Source organism: Schistocerca nitens, chromosome 1, assembly GCF_023898315.1.
Source record: "Schistocerca nitens isolate TAMUIC-IGC-003100 chromosome 1, iqSchNite1.1, whole genome shotgun sequence".
NCBI classification, from domain to species: domain Eukaryota; kingdom Metazoa; phylum Arthropoda; class Insecta; order Orthoptera; family Acrididae; genus Schistocerca; species Schistocerca nitens.
Window position 1 is genome coordinate 150,849,152 of NC_064614.1, and position 15,673 is coordinate 150,864,824.

The 15,673-nt window shown below is 38.6% G+C and overlaps 1 protein-coding gene across 2 annotated transcripts in view; it reads right to left on the bottom strand.

The window, feature by feature from the left end:
- The window catches only part of LOC126243722 (uncharacterized), a 77,816-nt gene that overhangs the window by 27,490 nt on the left and 34,653 nt on the right, over positions 1-15,673 (bottom strand). For both annotated transcript variants that reach the window (XM_049948183.1, XM_049948184.1), the window contains exon 3: positions 2,863-2,956. In XM_049948183.1, the coding sequence (XP_049804140.1) occupies positions 2,863-2,956 (94 nt within the window). The remainder of the gene's footprint in view (positions 1-2,862; positions 2,957-15,673) is intronic.

Below are 15,673 nucleotides of genomic sequence, written 5' to 3' on the forward strand. Positions count from 1 at the left end.
ATCTGCTTTACGATATCAACAGAATTTTGTGAGCTTTTAATATGATGTCTATTGACTATAGGTGCTGATAGCTTAATCAGATGCTTTGTCAGGCTGTATGTAGGTGAGCTGACAGCACTAATAATTGGTCTTACTGGGACACTGTCTTTGTGTATTTTAGGCAGACGGTACAACCTGGCTGGCTGCACTGCTCTTGGCCTTAAATTCTTCACAAGTTCATCAGAGAAGCCAGAATTCTTAAGTACCTCCCCTGCTGCCAACACTCAGTCCTTATAAGTTGCTATCTATTTCTATCTGCAGCAGTTCTCTCACCATCAGACTGGGAATGGGTAGACATGACTTTGGCTGCACATTAATGAGCTAATTTAAGCAAGACAACTGTGAAACAGACAGATAAATTTGAGTGGCTTAACCATGAACAAGGAACTGGTGGGGCCAGTGGCTTTTACCACACTGTCATCCATCAACTCAGTTCTCAGTAAAGGGCTGAACTTTGCTCCAGCTCCACAAAAGCAACCAGTGGCTGAGATTATCAGTGGAATAGAACAAGTGGTTCAGCATCTTCCTGAGGAAGTGGCACATGGGGTAAGGCTCGCTACTAGCTGGATTTTAGGACAGCCAAGCCAACTAACTCCAATATTAGCACAGTGAAAAAACAGGGACTGAAATCATTGGAGAAGGATGAAGAGTTAATTGTCTTACCAACTGACAACGAAAATGCTAAAGTTATCTTCAATGCTATGGATTATCATAAGAATGGGTTTCTTACTGGAAGATAGTAAATACCGAAGTCTCAAACAGGATCCCATGCTGGCACTTAGCAGGAAGGCACGTGAGCTACTTAAGAATTCTAGCTTCTCTGATGAAATTGATAAGAATTTCTCAGATGTGTTTGTCGAAAAGAAATCAGATGAATGACTTGGCCATTATGTGCACAGAAAACTGGCACATACAGATATGTGTTTTAACATGTATAGATTTCACCATCCAGTTCAGAAGAGAGCTGTGCTGAACATCTTAGTAGACAGAGCCAGAACTATTTCAGACATGGACCACCTTGGTTCCAGGATTAAACATCTCAAGATGGTGTTCAGAAGGCACGGGTGTTCTGTCTGGGACATTAGATCAATGCTGTTCAGATAACCAAGCCAGGAGGATCAACACATGATGTGGCTTCCATTCTGTGGTGCAACAGCTAGCAAGATAGGTAGAGTCCTAAGCAGGCAAGGAATCAGACCAGTCTTTCAGCCACCCAGAAAAATTAAAGAAATGTTACAACCTATTAAAGATAATATTGGCCTGAGAGTGCTGGGAATCTATAACATTCCTTGTGAGTGTAGAAGACTTATGTGAGCCAATGTATATCAGACTAGTCTTCCAGTCAATCAGAAAAATTAAAGAAACGTTACAACCTATTAAAGATAATCTTGGCCTGAGAGTGGCGGGAATCTATAACATTCCTTGTGAGTGTGGCAAGACTTATGTGGGCCAATGTATATGGATGGTTGCCGATCAAGCATCAGCGTCACCTTAAATATGGGCATTTGGATAAATTAGAGTTGCACAAGATTTTGTTTGAACAAATGAGAACAATAGCTTTGAACTATGGGGACTCGTGATCAGAGAACCTGCTGAAATTAAGACTTTGTGAAAACAACTCCACCAGAGACACCAGCTATGCACTTAGCAGTGCATGGAAGCGTGCAGTTAACAAGGACAGAACACAGAGGAATAATTCTTGCAGTGAATCACCTGATGCGATGGATGGCGCTGAAATGCTAGGTAGAGAGTGCAACAAAATCCATGAACATAGAGTGAACCACCTCTGATGTGTCGTCATGACATAACCCAGCCAATTGGATGCTGTTCTGTGGGTATAAAACATGTAACCTTCCCAGTTCACAACAGTCAGTTTTAGCACCCGATGAAGATGATGGTGGATATCAACAAAAGTTTGGAATTTTATCTGAATCTGATGTGGCAAATAAACCAAGAAATTTTTATGCAAGGTTCCATTGCAAAAAACTTCGTAGCCATAATGGAAACTCCACATTGGAATATCAACAATGTAAGGAAAAGAAAGAGTGCTGTTTACCATGAATATGACACGTTCAGTTACAGACAGGCACAACTAAAAGACTCCAGCACAAGCTGCCAGAGATGGCGGTGACGTGTGCATGAGGTGTGAATGAATGTGTATATGTTTCCTTTTCTGAGGAAGGCTGTGGCCTACAGCTAATGTTCAAGTGCCTTTCAGTTGTGCCTGTCTGTAAGTTAACATGTCAGCTTTACAGCAAGTAGCAAGCTATCTTTTCCTTACATTGCTGAGTAGACTGTAGCTTTGGTGTGTGTGCCTGGTAAGTGGTTCTCTTTATCCATTCCTTTGTTTGTAGTCAGCCAAATTCTTTCTCTCAGTGTTTTCATCAGCCACAGAATTAATCAAGAGTCAGTTACAAAAACTGAATATTTTACACGTCAGAAATACAGTCACAAAAATACAAATGACACTGTTTAACACTCAGAGGCATAATGTAATAGATATAATGAAACTTCAAGAATCGCAGAGTTCTGTACGAAAGTAGGCGCACATTGTTATTTAAACTGACAACAAATTCTAAGGTCCTGCTCTTTAATCACTAACAATGGTTTATGTAAGTGAGAAATGCTGAGTTGCAATATGAATCATAGCCCTTCGTAACTTGTAGATCCCCTTTAACTTGCTGGGTAAGTCAGCTCAGATGTTGGAAGAAGGCAGGGCATTCCTCCTCCGACAGGACTGCGCTCAGTAAAGCACTGCAGCTTTCGTACCAACCTCTGTGCCAAGCACAGTTGAGTTAGTGATCATTGCTGGCAACCACTTACCTAGAAATGGGACTTTATAGATTGCTTGGTACAGCTTCCCAACACCTAATGGTTTCATGTCTGCCGAACGGAAGTGTGACAGCCCCTCAAACCACTGAAACACATTATCAATAAACATCACAGTAGTCTATATATACTGATTAACAGTAAAGCATACTGTGTCTTGTAGAGGGCCCACATCTTTTAGGACTGGGGCTGATGAGCTGTGTTGGACATAGGGATACAATGAATGCATATGATCAGTTTACTTTCAATTAGATATGTTAAAAGAGCACAAGGACACAGATAAAAGGGGTACTTTAATGAGTCAAGTAATAATGACAATAATAACAAAAAGAAAGTTGTGCAGTGTAAGAGCAATCAAGCACTTTAAACATGGCAAAGTAAAGTAATTCTAGAACAGTTGACAGTGAAATATTTGCAGCAGCAAAAGTGAGCAAGTTTTCCAAGAAAAATTTGTACAATTCAGAATAGAGAGACCTGGAGAAGATGATGATAAAAGTGCCATGTACCATAATTTACTCAAATGGGTGATATGATTTTATTGCAGAGTGCTCGATTATGATGTCCCATGAGAGTGGTCTATAGGGCTGTTACTCAGATAACTTGTGTTACCAATTCCAGTCATCCTGATTTTTCCTGTCTTGATTTTCCAAAAACATTGACAAAAAATGTCACAAAGGCTCCTAACAATAAGCCATGGCTTCATCTTCTCCATTACCAGCCCACAATGCAAAATAAACATTGTTAATGTCCCATTATCATTAGCATCTGCACAGTCATGACACATGATTTTAAAGATTCAGCTTAGGGCCATGAATTAAAGAGGTAGAATGATTGGGCCCATGTTTAGACATGAGTTACTGCTGAAAACTATTTATTTTTTATTTTACACGTCTAGTTTCACAGGACCAAATTGAGGAGCAAATCTCCAAAGTCGTGGAATGTGTCAGCACATGAAATTACAACATAAAAGTAATAAAAGATAAAATAAAATGTTTGTGAACCCAAAAAAATACAAGCCATAAGTTTGTGTAAACACAAACAACAATATACCATAGGAATCATCTTAATTTTTCAAGAAACTCTTTGACAGAATAGAAGGAGTGACCCATGAAGAAACTCTTCAGTTGCAACTTGAAAGTGCGTGGATTACTGCTACGATTTTTTAATTCTTGTGGTAGCTCATTGAAAATGGATGCAACACTTTACTGCACAGCTTTCTGCACAAAAGTCAAGGGAGTGCGATCCAAATACAGACTGGATTTCTGCCTACTATTAACTGAGCTCGTGGTTGTACAGTAGTTTTCTCACTTCCCACGCACAGGGTCCTGGGTTCAAGTCCCGGTGGGGTCACGGATTTTTCCTGCCTCGAGATGACTGGGTGTTGTTGTGCCATCTTAATCATCATCATTCATCCCCATTATGGTTGGAGGAAGGCAATGGCAAACCACCTCCACTAGGACCTTGCCTAGTACGGCAGTGTGGGTCTTCTGCACCATCCCCTACGCTCCTCAGAGTACAGGACATCATCATCATCATCATCATCACTAACTGAGTGAAAGCTGCTAATTCTTAGGAATAACCTGATACTGTTAAGAAGAAATGACAGCAAAGAGTCTATATATTGAGAGGTCAATGTCAGAATACCCAGACTGATGAACAGTGGTTGACAAGAGTTTTACGAACTTACAACACTTATTGCCCGAACTGCCCGTTTCTGAGCCAAAAATATCGTACGAGAATGGGAAGAGTTACCCCAAAATATAGTACCATATGAAATAAGTGAATGAAAATAAAAGCAGACTACTTTTTGGGTCGAACAGACACTTACTTCAGATACCATTGGAATAGTAAAAATGGTGGCATTAAGTCTCTGAATAAGCTCCTGAATGTGGATTTTCCATGACAATTTACTATCTAACTAAACACCTAGAAATCTGAACTGTTCAGTTTCACTAATCATATGCCAATTCATGTCGGGTTTTGTTGAATTGTGTGTTAGAAACTGAGTCTTACTGTGATTTAGTGTTAGTTTATTTTCTACAAGCCATGAACTTATATCATTAGCTGTGATATTTGAAACAGAGCCAATGTTACACACAACGTCCTTTACTACCAAGCTAGTGTCATCAGCTAACAGAAATATTTTAGAATCACCTGTAATACTAGAGGGCCTATCAATTATACAAATAAGCAACAGGAGTGACCCCAGCACTGATCCCTGGGGCACCCATCATTTGATTGTGCCCTACTCAGACTCCACATCATAGCCATTCTTAACACTGTGAATAATGACATTTTGCTGGCTGCTGTTAAAGTAAGAGGTGAACCAAATGTGAGCTATTCCCCATATTCCATAATGGCCCAACTACTGGAGCAATATTTTATGATCAACACAATCAAATGCTTAAGTTAAACCAAAAAAGATACATAGCATTTGAAACCTTTTGTTTAATCCATCCAGTACCTCACAGAGAAAAGAGAATATAGCATTTTCAGTCATTAAACCATTTCTAAAACTTTACAGTACATTTGACAGCAAATTATGTGAAATAAAATGATGAATTATTCTTACATACACAGCATTTTCAATAACTTGAGCAAACACTGATGGCATAGAAATTGACCATTCTTGAAGGAAATATTACAAATATGGCTCAGTACACGGCTAACATGTGCAACACGGTACTTTAATATTCCATTAGGCACTCCGTCATAGCCATGAGAGTCCTTAGTCTACAGTGATTTAATTATTAACTCAATCTCCCCCTTGTCAGTATATCAGTCATCAATTATGGAAAGGCATTTTTTATGAGAGTTATATGATTCCCTGTAGAAACTACGTTTTTATTTAATTCACCAGAAATGCTCAAAAAGCGATTGTTAAATACTGTACATATATTTCTGGCTTATCAGCAACAGAAATATTTTTACTATGAACTGACTTTATAGGGTCCTCAGCCACATATGTAGTAGCTCACTGAAACAGGGAATTTTTCCATATAGACTGAAATATGCTATTGTTAAATCATTGCATAAAAAAAGGGGATGGATCTGATGCTAACAACTACCGTCCAATCTCGCTTCTGACAGCTTTAGTCAAAATTCTTGAAAAAGTATTGTATTCAAGAGTAGCATCACATATTCGTAAAAATGCAGTACTAACAAAATGTTAATTTGGTTTTCAGAAAGGCTTATCAACAGAAAATGCTATATATGCTTTCACTGATCAAATATTAAATGCAATGAATAACCAAACATCACCCATTGGGATATTTTGTGATCTCTTAAAGGCTTTTGATTGTGTGAATCATGAAATTCTTCTAGATAAGCTTAAGTATTGTGGTATGAGTGGGACAGTGCACAAATGGTTTAATTCATACTTAACTGGAAGAATGCAGAAGGTTGAAATTAACAGTACAGATAGTCTACAAAACCAGCAGAGTCCTCTAACTGGGTAGGTATCAAGAATGGTGTCCCACAGGTTTCAGTCTTGGGTCCCTTATTGTTCTTACTATATATTAATGACTTGCCACTCTATATTCATGTAGATGTAAAGTTAGTTCTTTTTGCTGATAATACAAGTATAGTAATTACACTCAAGAAGCAAGAATCAGCTGAGGAAATTGCAAATAATGTCTTTCAGAAAATTAATAAGTGGTTCTCTGCAAATGGACTCTCACTAAATTTTGAGAAAACACTGTTTATACAATTCTGTACTGTAAATGGCTTAACATCATTGATAAATATAGACTATGAACGGAAATCTGTTGCTAAGGTAGAATACTCAAAATTTCTGGGTGTGCGCATTGATGAGAAATAGAACTGGAAGAAACACACCGATGATCTGCTGAAACGGTTAGGTTCAGCTACTTATGCTATTAGGATTATTGCAAGTTTTGGTGATAAACATATCAGTAAATTAGCCTACTATGCCTATTTTCATTCACTGCTTTCATATGACATCATATTTTGGGGCAATTCATCATTAAGACGGAAAGTATTCATTGCACAAAAGTGTGTAATCAGAATAATAGCTGGAGCCCACTCGAGATCACCTCATAGACATTTGTTTAAGGAACTCGGCATATTCACAGTACCTTCACAATACATATATTCACTTATGAAATTTGTCATTAATAACCCATCCCAATTCAACAATGAAGTGCATAGCTACAACACTAGAAGAAAGGATGACATTCACTATCCTGGATTACATGTCACTTTGGTACAGAAAGGGGTGAATTATGCTGCCACAAAAATCTTTGGTCATTTGCCAAACAGTATCAAAAGTCTGACAGACAGCCAACCAACATTTAAAAGCAAATTAAAAGAATTTCTGAAAGACAACTCCTTCTACTCAATAGATGAATTCTTACAAATGAAGTAGTAATTGTAAAAAAAATTAATTAATTAATTAATTATTTTGTGTAAAGAAAACTTATTTTAAAGTGACACATTCCACATCATTACGAAATGTCATATTCATGCTCTATGGAACAAGGATTCATGTATGTATGTATGTATGTATATCATCGACCTTATGCTGCTGACCAGGCACTTCCTTCACAGCTGACAATATGGTTTTACTTTTATTCTGTGAATTAGCTATTCTATTTGCATACTACATACTCTTTGCCTTCCTAATATCATTCTTAAGCACCTTACAACACTGTTTGTAATGGGCTACTGTAGCTTGATTGTGACAATTTCTAACATTTTGACAGAATCCAAAGAGATTCTGGTCGTATGTGAAGTACGTTAGCGGCATGACCCAATCAATGCCTTCTCTACGTGATATCAATGGAGATACTATCGAAGACAGTGCTGCCCAAGCACAGCCTTTGGAAATGCCTTCAAAAAAGAAGACGAAGTAAATATTCCAGAATTTGAATCAAGAACAACTGCCAACATGAGTAACGTAGAAGTAAATACCCTCGAAGTAGAGGAGCAACTTAAATCACTTAATAAAAGCAAGTCTTCTGGTTCAGACTCTTTACCAATTAGGTTCTTTTCAGAGTACACTGATGCATTAGCTCCATACTTAACAATAATATATAACTGTTCGCTCAACGAAAGATTTGTACCCAAAGATGGGAAAGTTGTACAGGTCACACCGATGTTCAAGAAAGGTAGTAGGAGTAATCCACTAAACTACAGGCTCATATCATTAACTTCGATATGCAAAAGGATTTTGAAACATATATTATGTTCGAACTTTATGCATTACCTTGAAGAAAACGGTCTATTGACACACAGTCAACATGGATTTAGAAAACATCATTCTTGTGAAACACAACTAGCTCTCTAATCAAACAATGGAAAGTCCAGGATGGAATGTAACAATATCAGAGAAGGAAAGTTGCTACTCACCATATAGCGGAGATGCTGAGTCGCAATAGGCACTATCGCGACTCAGCATCTCCGCTACATTGTGAGTAGCAACTTTCCTTATCTGGTATTGTTACAACTAGCTCTTTATTCGCATGAAGTGTTGAGTGCTATTGACAAGGGATTTCAGATTGATTCCATATTTCTGGATTTCTGGAAGGCTTTTGACACTGTTCCACACAAGTGGCTAGTAGTGAAATTGTGTGCTTATGGAATATCGTCTCAGTTATGTGACTGGATTTGTATTTTCCTATCAGAGAGGTCACAGTTCATAGTAACTGATGGAAAGTCATTGAGTAAAATAGAAGTGATTTCTGGCATTCCCCAAGGTAGTGTTATAGGCCCTTTGCTGTTCCTTATCTGTATAAATGATTTGGGAGACAATCTGAGCAGCCGTCTTAGGTTGTTTGCAGATGATGCTGTTGTTTATCGACTAATAAAGTCAGCAAAAGATCAAAACAAATTGCAAAATTATTTAGAAAAGATATCTGAATGGTGCAAAAATTGGCAGTTGACTCTAAATAACAAAGAGTGTGAGGTCATCCACATGAGTGCCAAACAGAATCTGTTAAACTTCGGTTACACGATAAATCAGTCAAACCTAAAGGCCATAAATTCAATTAAATACCTTGGAATTACAATTATGAACAACTTAAATTGGAAGGAACACACAGAAAATGTTGTGGGGAAGGCTAGCCAAAGACTGCATTTTATTGGCAGGACACTTAGAAAATGTAACAGATCTACTAAGGAGACTGCCTACACTACGCCTGTCCGTCCTCTTTTAGAATACTGCTGCACAGTGTGGGATCCTTACCAGATACAATTGATGGAGTACATTGAAAAAGTTTAAAGAAGGGCAGCACATTTTGTATTACCACGAAATATGGGAGAGAGTGTCACTGAAATGAAACAGGATTTGGGCTGGACATCATTAAAACAAAGGTGTTCTTCATTGTGACGGAATATTCTCACGAAATTACAATTACCAACTTTCTTCTCCAAATGCGAAAATATTTTGTTGACACCAACCTACACAGGGAGAAACAATCACCATGATAAAATAAGGGAAATCATAGCTCGTACAGATAGATATAGGTGTTCGTTCTTTCCACGTGCTATACGAGATTGGAATAATAGAGAATTGTGAAGGTGGTTCGATGAACTCTCTGCCAGGCACTTAAATGTGATTTGCAGAGTATCAAAGTAAATGTAGATGTAATTCCCACTTTGTTCTACATGAACATGCTACTAGTCAGCCAACTAGTCTGCCTTTTACTGCTAGTATCCTGTTTAGAACATTCTAATGGCAAGCAACTTTCAAAGACCATGAGAAATGTGTTAAGGAAAGCATTATATTTGTCATATATGTTATCAGCATTATCAACATCCAGCCACTCTTGTTCCTTAACAAGCTTTAAAAAAACTCTCTAGTGCCATTGGATCAGTTTTTCTATGTAGTTTGTAATTCTGTATAACATTTGTTTATGTCCAAAAGCCTTTTAGTGTTACAATTTGTGCACCATGGTCTGAAAGGCCATTCACCCTTTCACTAACAGAATGCCCATCTAGTAATGAAGAACGAGTAAAAATATTATCTATGGCTGAGCTACTGTTCCTCTGCACTCTGGTTGGAAAAAACACTTTCTGCATCAGATCATATGAATTTAGGAGTTCTTTCAACATCCTTTTTCTTTCACTATCACATACAAAATTAATACTGAATTCACCACATATACATAATTTTTGGCACTTCCTGTCAAGTGAACCAAGAACCCTCTCTTGCTTGAGCATAAATGCTCTGAAGTCAGAGTTAGGGGACCTATAAACAACAATTAGAAGTATAGTTTCACTAAATTCAACTGCCCCTGCATGACATTCAAATACCTGTTCAGTGCAATGCCATGATACATCTATGGACTCAAGTGGAATACTGTTTTTTACATACATGGCCACTCCCTCACTCTGCAAAGAACTCCTTGAAAAACAGTCAGATAATCTGTATCCTGGAAAAGGAATGCTCTGAATTGTGAAATTATTTAAGTGGTGCTCCAATATACCAATAACGTCAGAGTCAACATGTATAAGCAGTTAACGAACATTATCCATAATACCTCTTATATTTTGATGAAATATGCTAATTCCTCTACTACTTGGATACCTGACCTCCTCAGAAGGTGATCCCTTTGTTAGAGGGACTTATCAGCTGACTTCAGTCTAAAAAAAAGGTGCAGCTCTAACACCAACTAATACAGGATTTTTTTCCATGAGTGATCCCACCACCGCCCACTACACTGTCGCCTATAAGCTTTGCCAGCCTTCTCTTCCCATATCTGCTGAGGTGCACCCATGTCTAATGAAACCCGATCTGTTAATAGACTTAACTGGCACCATTGGGATGTAAGCAATCAGCGCCTACTCCAGACCCATGTTAACATGTCTAACAGCAGCATTAAGATGATGCCGATCAAGACACTGAAACAGTAGCATGAAGTGCATATTAGTGCCACCAGTTTGAGTTGCTATCTCTATCAAGTCACCACCTACATCATACTCCCCGTCCCTATTAACACTATTCCCAGCTCCACCCACTATCAATACCTTCATAAAATTCCTACATAACTCCTCTAGTTAACAGTCACCTGAGCCATCCTGCACAAGACTTCACAATGCTGGTGAGCTGGTACTCACTCCCCAACACTTCCTGCAACTGCTGGCCCACACCTCTGCCATGAAAACTGCCTAGCAGCAGAATCTCCTTCTTTCTGTCAGTATTTGCAACTGACTTAGGCTCCCTAACTGCTGAGGACTGCTGCATGTTTCCTACACCTACAGCTACAAGAGGCTCCTCTCCACTCAACTCTGACAGTTGGTCAAATCTATTGATTATACACAAAGTACAATTGTCTGAATATCTCCTCCTCCTCCTAGTTGCCTTCTTACCAACTGCCAGTTTCCATTCCCCAGTGCACTTCATCCTCCGCAAGCTATCTAACTCCTGCTTTGCATCTTGTAACTACACCTGAAGGGCACAGATCTTACATCCTGCTCCTCTATCAACTTATTTCTGCTAAAAAATTCTGCATTTCCAGGAGATGATCTCACTAGAATGCCCACTGGCTTCCCCTCTGCATTTCCCCCAAATAAAAATTCTTTGAACAAACCTCACACTGTAACCCGCTACTCACAAACCTACGACAAAGCCCACACTTTTCACTCATGGTAAAATATTAACAGTTACTAAGTTCAATTACAACAGAACTATTTAAAGAACTAACAATAGTTACCTCAAATTTCACTCTCTACTAAGAAAGCAGCTTCTTTTGTTAATACTACTGAACCACAACTAATATGAATACTGCAAAACTTCACACAATTACTTATCTAAAACCAAAAATTCAAGGGATTTCTGGAACACACAACAAATTTAAACACACTGAACAAAAGATTTACTGAAATATCTCACTAGAAACAATAAGAAACATCAGGTGGAAATTACTGTACGGAATGTAAGAAATGAAATCAATGCACAAACAACTCTAAAAAACACAGTGGGTGAAAGCCTACAAAAGTTTACTGAACTGCTATTTTACCAGAAACAGTGTGAGACACTATTGAAAACTACTAAATTTAATAACTGAATAACAGTGCACAAACAACTTTGTCAGCACTTAACTTATGGAACATTAAAGCTGTAACAGCATGCCGCAAAGTGTAAACACGCTGCTAATATTTGTGTGAACTATTGAAGAGTACTAAATTTAATATTCAAATACAGTGCACAAACAACTTTGTCAGTACTTTGCTTTAGAACCACAGCAGTTGCAACCGCACGCCGCGAAATGTAAACAACTGCTGAGACTTCAATGAACAACATAAGTGCACTCATGAATAACAGACCTCTCAAATCAATAACACAAAAAGAAAGACTGAGATGAATGAAAATCCACTAATAATTTACTTTTACAGCAAATATTAACACCAATAATATTTAAAATATGTATCTGAAGTCTAAAACTTCATAAAATATTGGCGAGCAATTTGAACAGCTGTCCAGCACATGTGATGTCACACCAAGTCCAACCCAAGTTGGGTTCACGCACTTTAGGAAGCACGTACAAGGTGTGATGAGTGCAGGGAGTGGTGGAGGTGAGGAGACAAACAGACTCAGGGTAGAGAGTATGGAATGGCTCTGAGTATTTGAGGAGGTGCTTGAGGTCCTGCTGTAGTTCTGGAATGGCATCACTGTGGCAAGGCTCGTAGGTGATGTATCTGACAACTGGTAGAGCTCCTCCACCGATAACAACGGTGAAGTCATTGATGACAGTGCCACTAAAGCAGAGTTATTAAACACAGTTTTCTGAAACTCCTTCACCAAAGAACACAAAGTAAATATTCCTGAATTCCAATCAAGGACAACTGCCAAGATGAGAAACATAGAAGTAGATATCCTTGACGTAGCGAAGCAGCTTGTGATGAAGCAAGCTGGGAGCTTTTTACTTGCTCTCTTGTTTTGCCATCTGCCTCCTTAAATTCATTTTTTCATTTTTGCATAGTTACCTTTAACATACATGAGTAGATCAGATTAGATTTGAGATTAGAGTAGATTTGTACTAGTTCCATAGATAATAAATACGACACTTCGTAATGATGTGGAACGTGTCAGGTTAATAAAAGGTGTCTATACAAGATATTACATTAGACAAAATATTACATGACACTCAATATTTTTTTTATTTTTTTTTTATTTTATTTATTTACTTATTTATTTATTTTTTGTGGAGGTTGGGAAATTACCCACTTACTATATCCAAAAATTCATCTAATGAGTAGAAGGAGTTGCCATTAAGAAATTCTTTTAATTTCCTTTTAAATGCTATATGGTTATCTGTCAGACTTTTGACGCTATTAGGTAACTGACCAAAGATTTTTGTGGCAGCATAATTTACCCCCTCCTGAGCCAAAGTTAGATTTAACCTTGAGTAGCGAAGATCATCCTTCCTCCTAGTGTTGTAGCCATGTACACTGCTATTACTTTTGAATTCGTTCGGATTGTTAATAACAAATTTCATAAGTGAATATATATATATATATATATATATGTATATATATATATATATATATATATATATATATATATATATATATATATATATATATATATATATATATATATATATACAGGGTGGCGCAGATGGATCGGGTGGTTTTAAAATACTTGTCAAACTGTCAATTGTAAAGGTATTGGATTGAAATAAAGTGCAAAACGTGTAGTTACAATGGAAGTTTATTAACAAAAAAATAGTAATGTTAGTTTTTAAAAATTACATCCATCAAATGCCCTCCTTCTCGAGCGACGCATTCTTGGAGTCGGTCCTTAACGTTCCGCATTGCCCGCTCAAGCACATCACCAGGAATTGATGTGATTTCGGTGTGAATTGCTGCCTTCAACTCCTGAATGGTCCGGGGTTTGTTCATGTAGACCCTTGCTTTTAAATAGCCCCATAAGAAAAAGTCACATACCGTGAGGTCCGGCGAGCGAGGGGGCCAATGGACATCTCCATTACGGGAAATCAAACGGCCAGGGAACAGAGCGCGTACAGCTTGCATTGATATCCTAGCGGTATGTGCAGTTGCCCCGTCTTGTTGGAACCACATATTGCCCATGTCGTAATTGTTCTCTTCAAGTTGTGGGAGAAGAAAATCTTCAATCATGTTCACATAACGCTGCGAATTAACAGTAACCGCCTGCTCCCTTTCATTTTCAAAAAAGTAAGGACCAATTATCCCTACCTTAGAAACCCCACACCAAACCGTCACTTTGTCACTATGGAGAGGCCGTTGGTGTAGATCTCTTGGGTTAGTGTCGGCCCAGTAACGGCAATTTTGCTTGTTTACGTATCCGTTAATGTGAAAGTGAGCCTCGTCAGACATCATGATAATCAGGTTTACATCTTCCAATAACTCCAACATCTGTTGGCTAAACTGAAGCCTTTGAAGATGGTCTGTTGGGAGAATCTTCTGTACCAACAGGATTTTATAGGGGTGGAATTTCAGTTCTTCGTTAAGAATCCTTTGAAGGCTCCGACGTGACATTCCAAGAGCTTGAGCACGACGTCTCGTTGATCGACGTGGGCTCGCAGTGACATCGCGTCTCACACGCTCCACGTTCTCAGGCGTTGTTATTGTTGGCGGTCTAGGCGTCCATTTTGGAGCACATGAACCAGTAGTGCGGAAATTATGCACCCAACTCAATATCGTATCTCGCTTAGGAACACTACCGCGAGGTGGGATGTTGAAACGCCGGCGAAAGGCACGCGTCACAGCAACAATTGACTCGTTATTGCGTATGAACTCTTCCACTGCGAAAACACGATGCTCAACGGACCACGTAGCCATCGCGACTGACTGCCAGCCTGCAACTGAAACTTCCCGTCCCCCCCCACCACAGGACGAAGTCGCCGAACACCTGGCTCCCCCCCTCCAGACGTACAGTCCACTTCAAAACCACCCGATCCATCTGCGCCACCATATATATATATATATATATATATATATATATATATATATATATATATATATAACAGAGGGAAACATTCCACGTGGAAAAAATATATCTAAAAAGAAAGATGATGAGACTTACCAAACAAAAGCGCTGGCAGGTCGATAGACACACAAACAAACACAAATATACACACAAAATTCAAGCTTTCGCAACAAACTGTTGCCTCATCAGGAAAGAGGGAAGGAGAGGGAAAGACGAAAGGATGTGGGTTTTAAGGGAGAGGGTAAGGAGTCATTCCAATACCGGGAGCGGAAAGACTTACCTTAGGGGGAAAAAAGGACAGGTATACACTCGCACACACACACATATCCATCCACACATACAGACACAAGCAGATATAGAGGCTACAGTGAAGATCTCTAGCTCTTTAAATAAGTGTCTGCAGGATGATCTTGGATAAGCTCCAGCAATTATTCTGATTACACGCTTTTTTGCAATGGACACTCTTTTACTCAATGATGAGTTACCCCAGAATATGATGCCATACGAAAGCAGAGAATGAAAATAGGCGTGGTAAGCTAATTTACTCAGATGTATGTCGCCAAAATTTGCAATGACCCTAATAGCATAAGTAGCTGAATTCAAACATTTCAGCAGACCCTCAGTGTGTTTTTTCCAGTTCAACCTTAGCTACCTTAGCTACCAATTTCTGATTGAAGTCAATTCTTATTAATGGGGTCGTTCCATTTACTGTGTGGAACTGTATATACTGTGTTTTGTCAAAGTTTAATGAGAGCCCATTTGCAGAGAACCACTTAATGATTTTTCTGAAAAATATCATTTACAATTTCACCAGTTAATTCTTGTCTGTTGGGTGTGATAGCTATACTTGTATCATCGGCAAGAAGTACC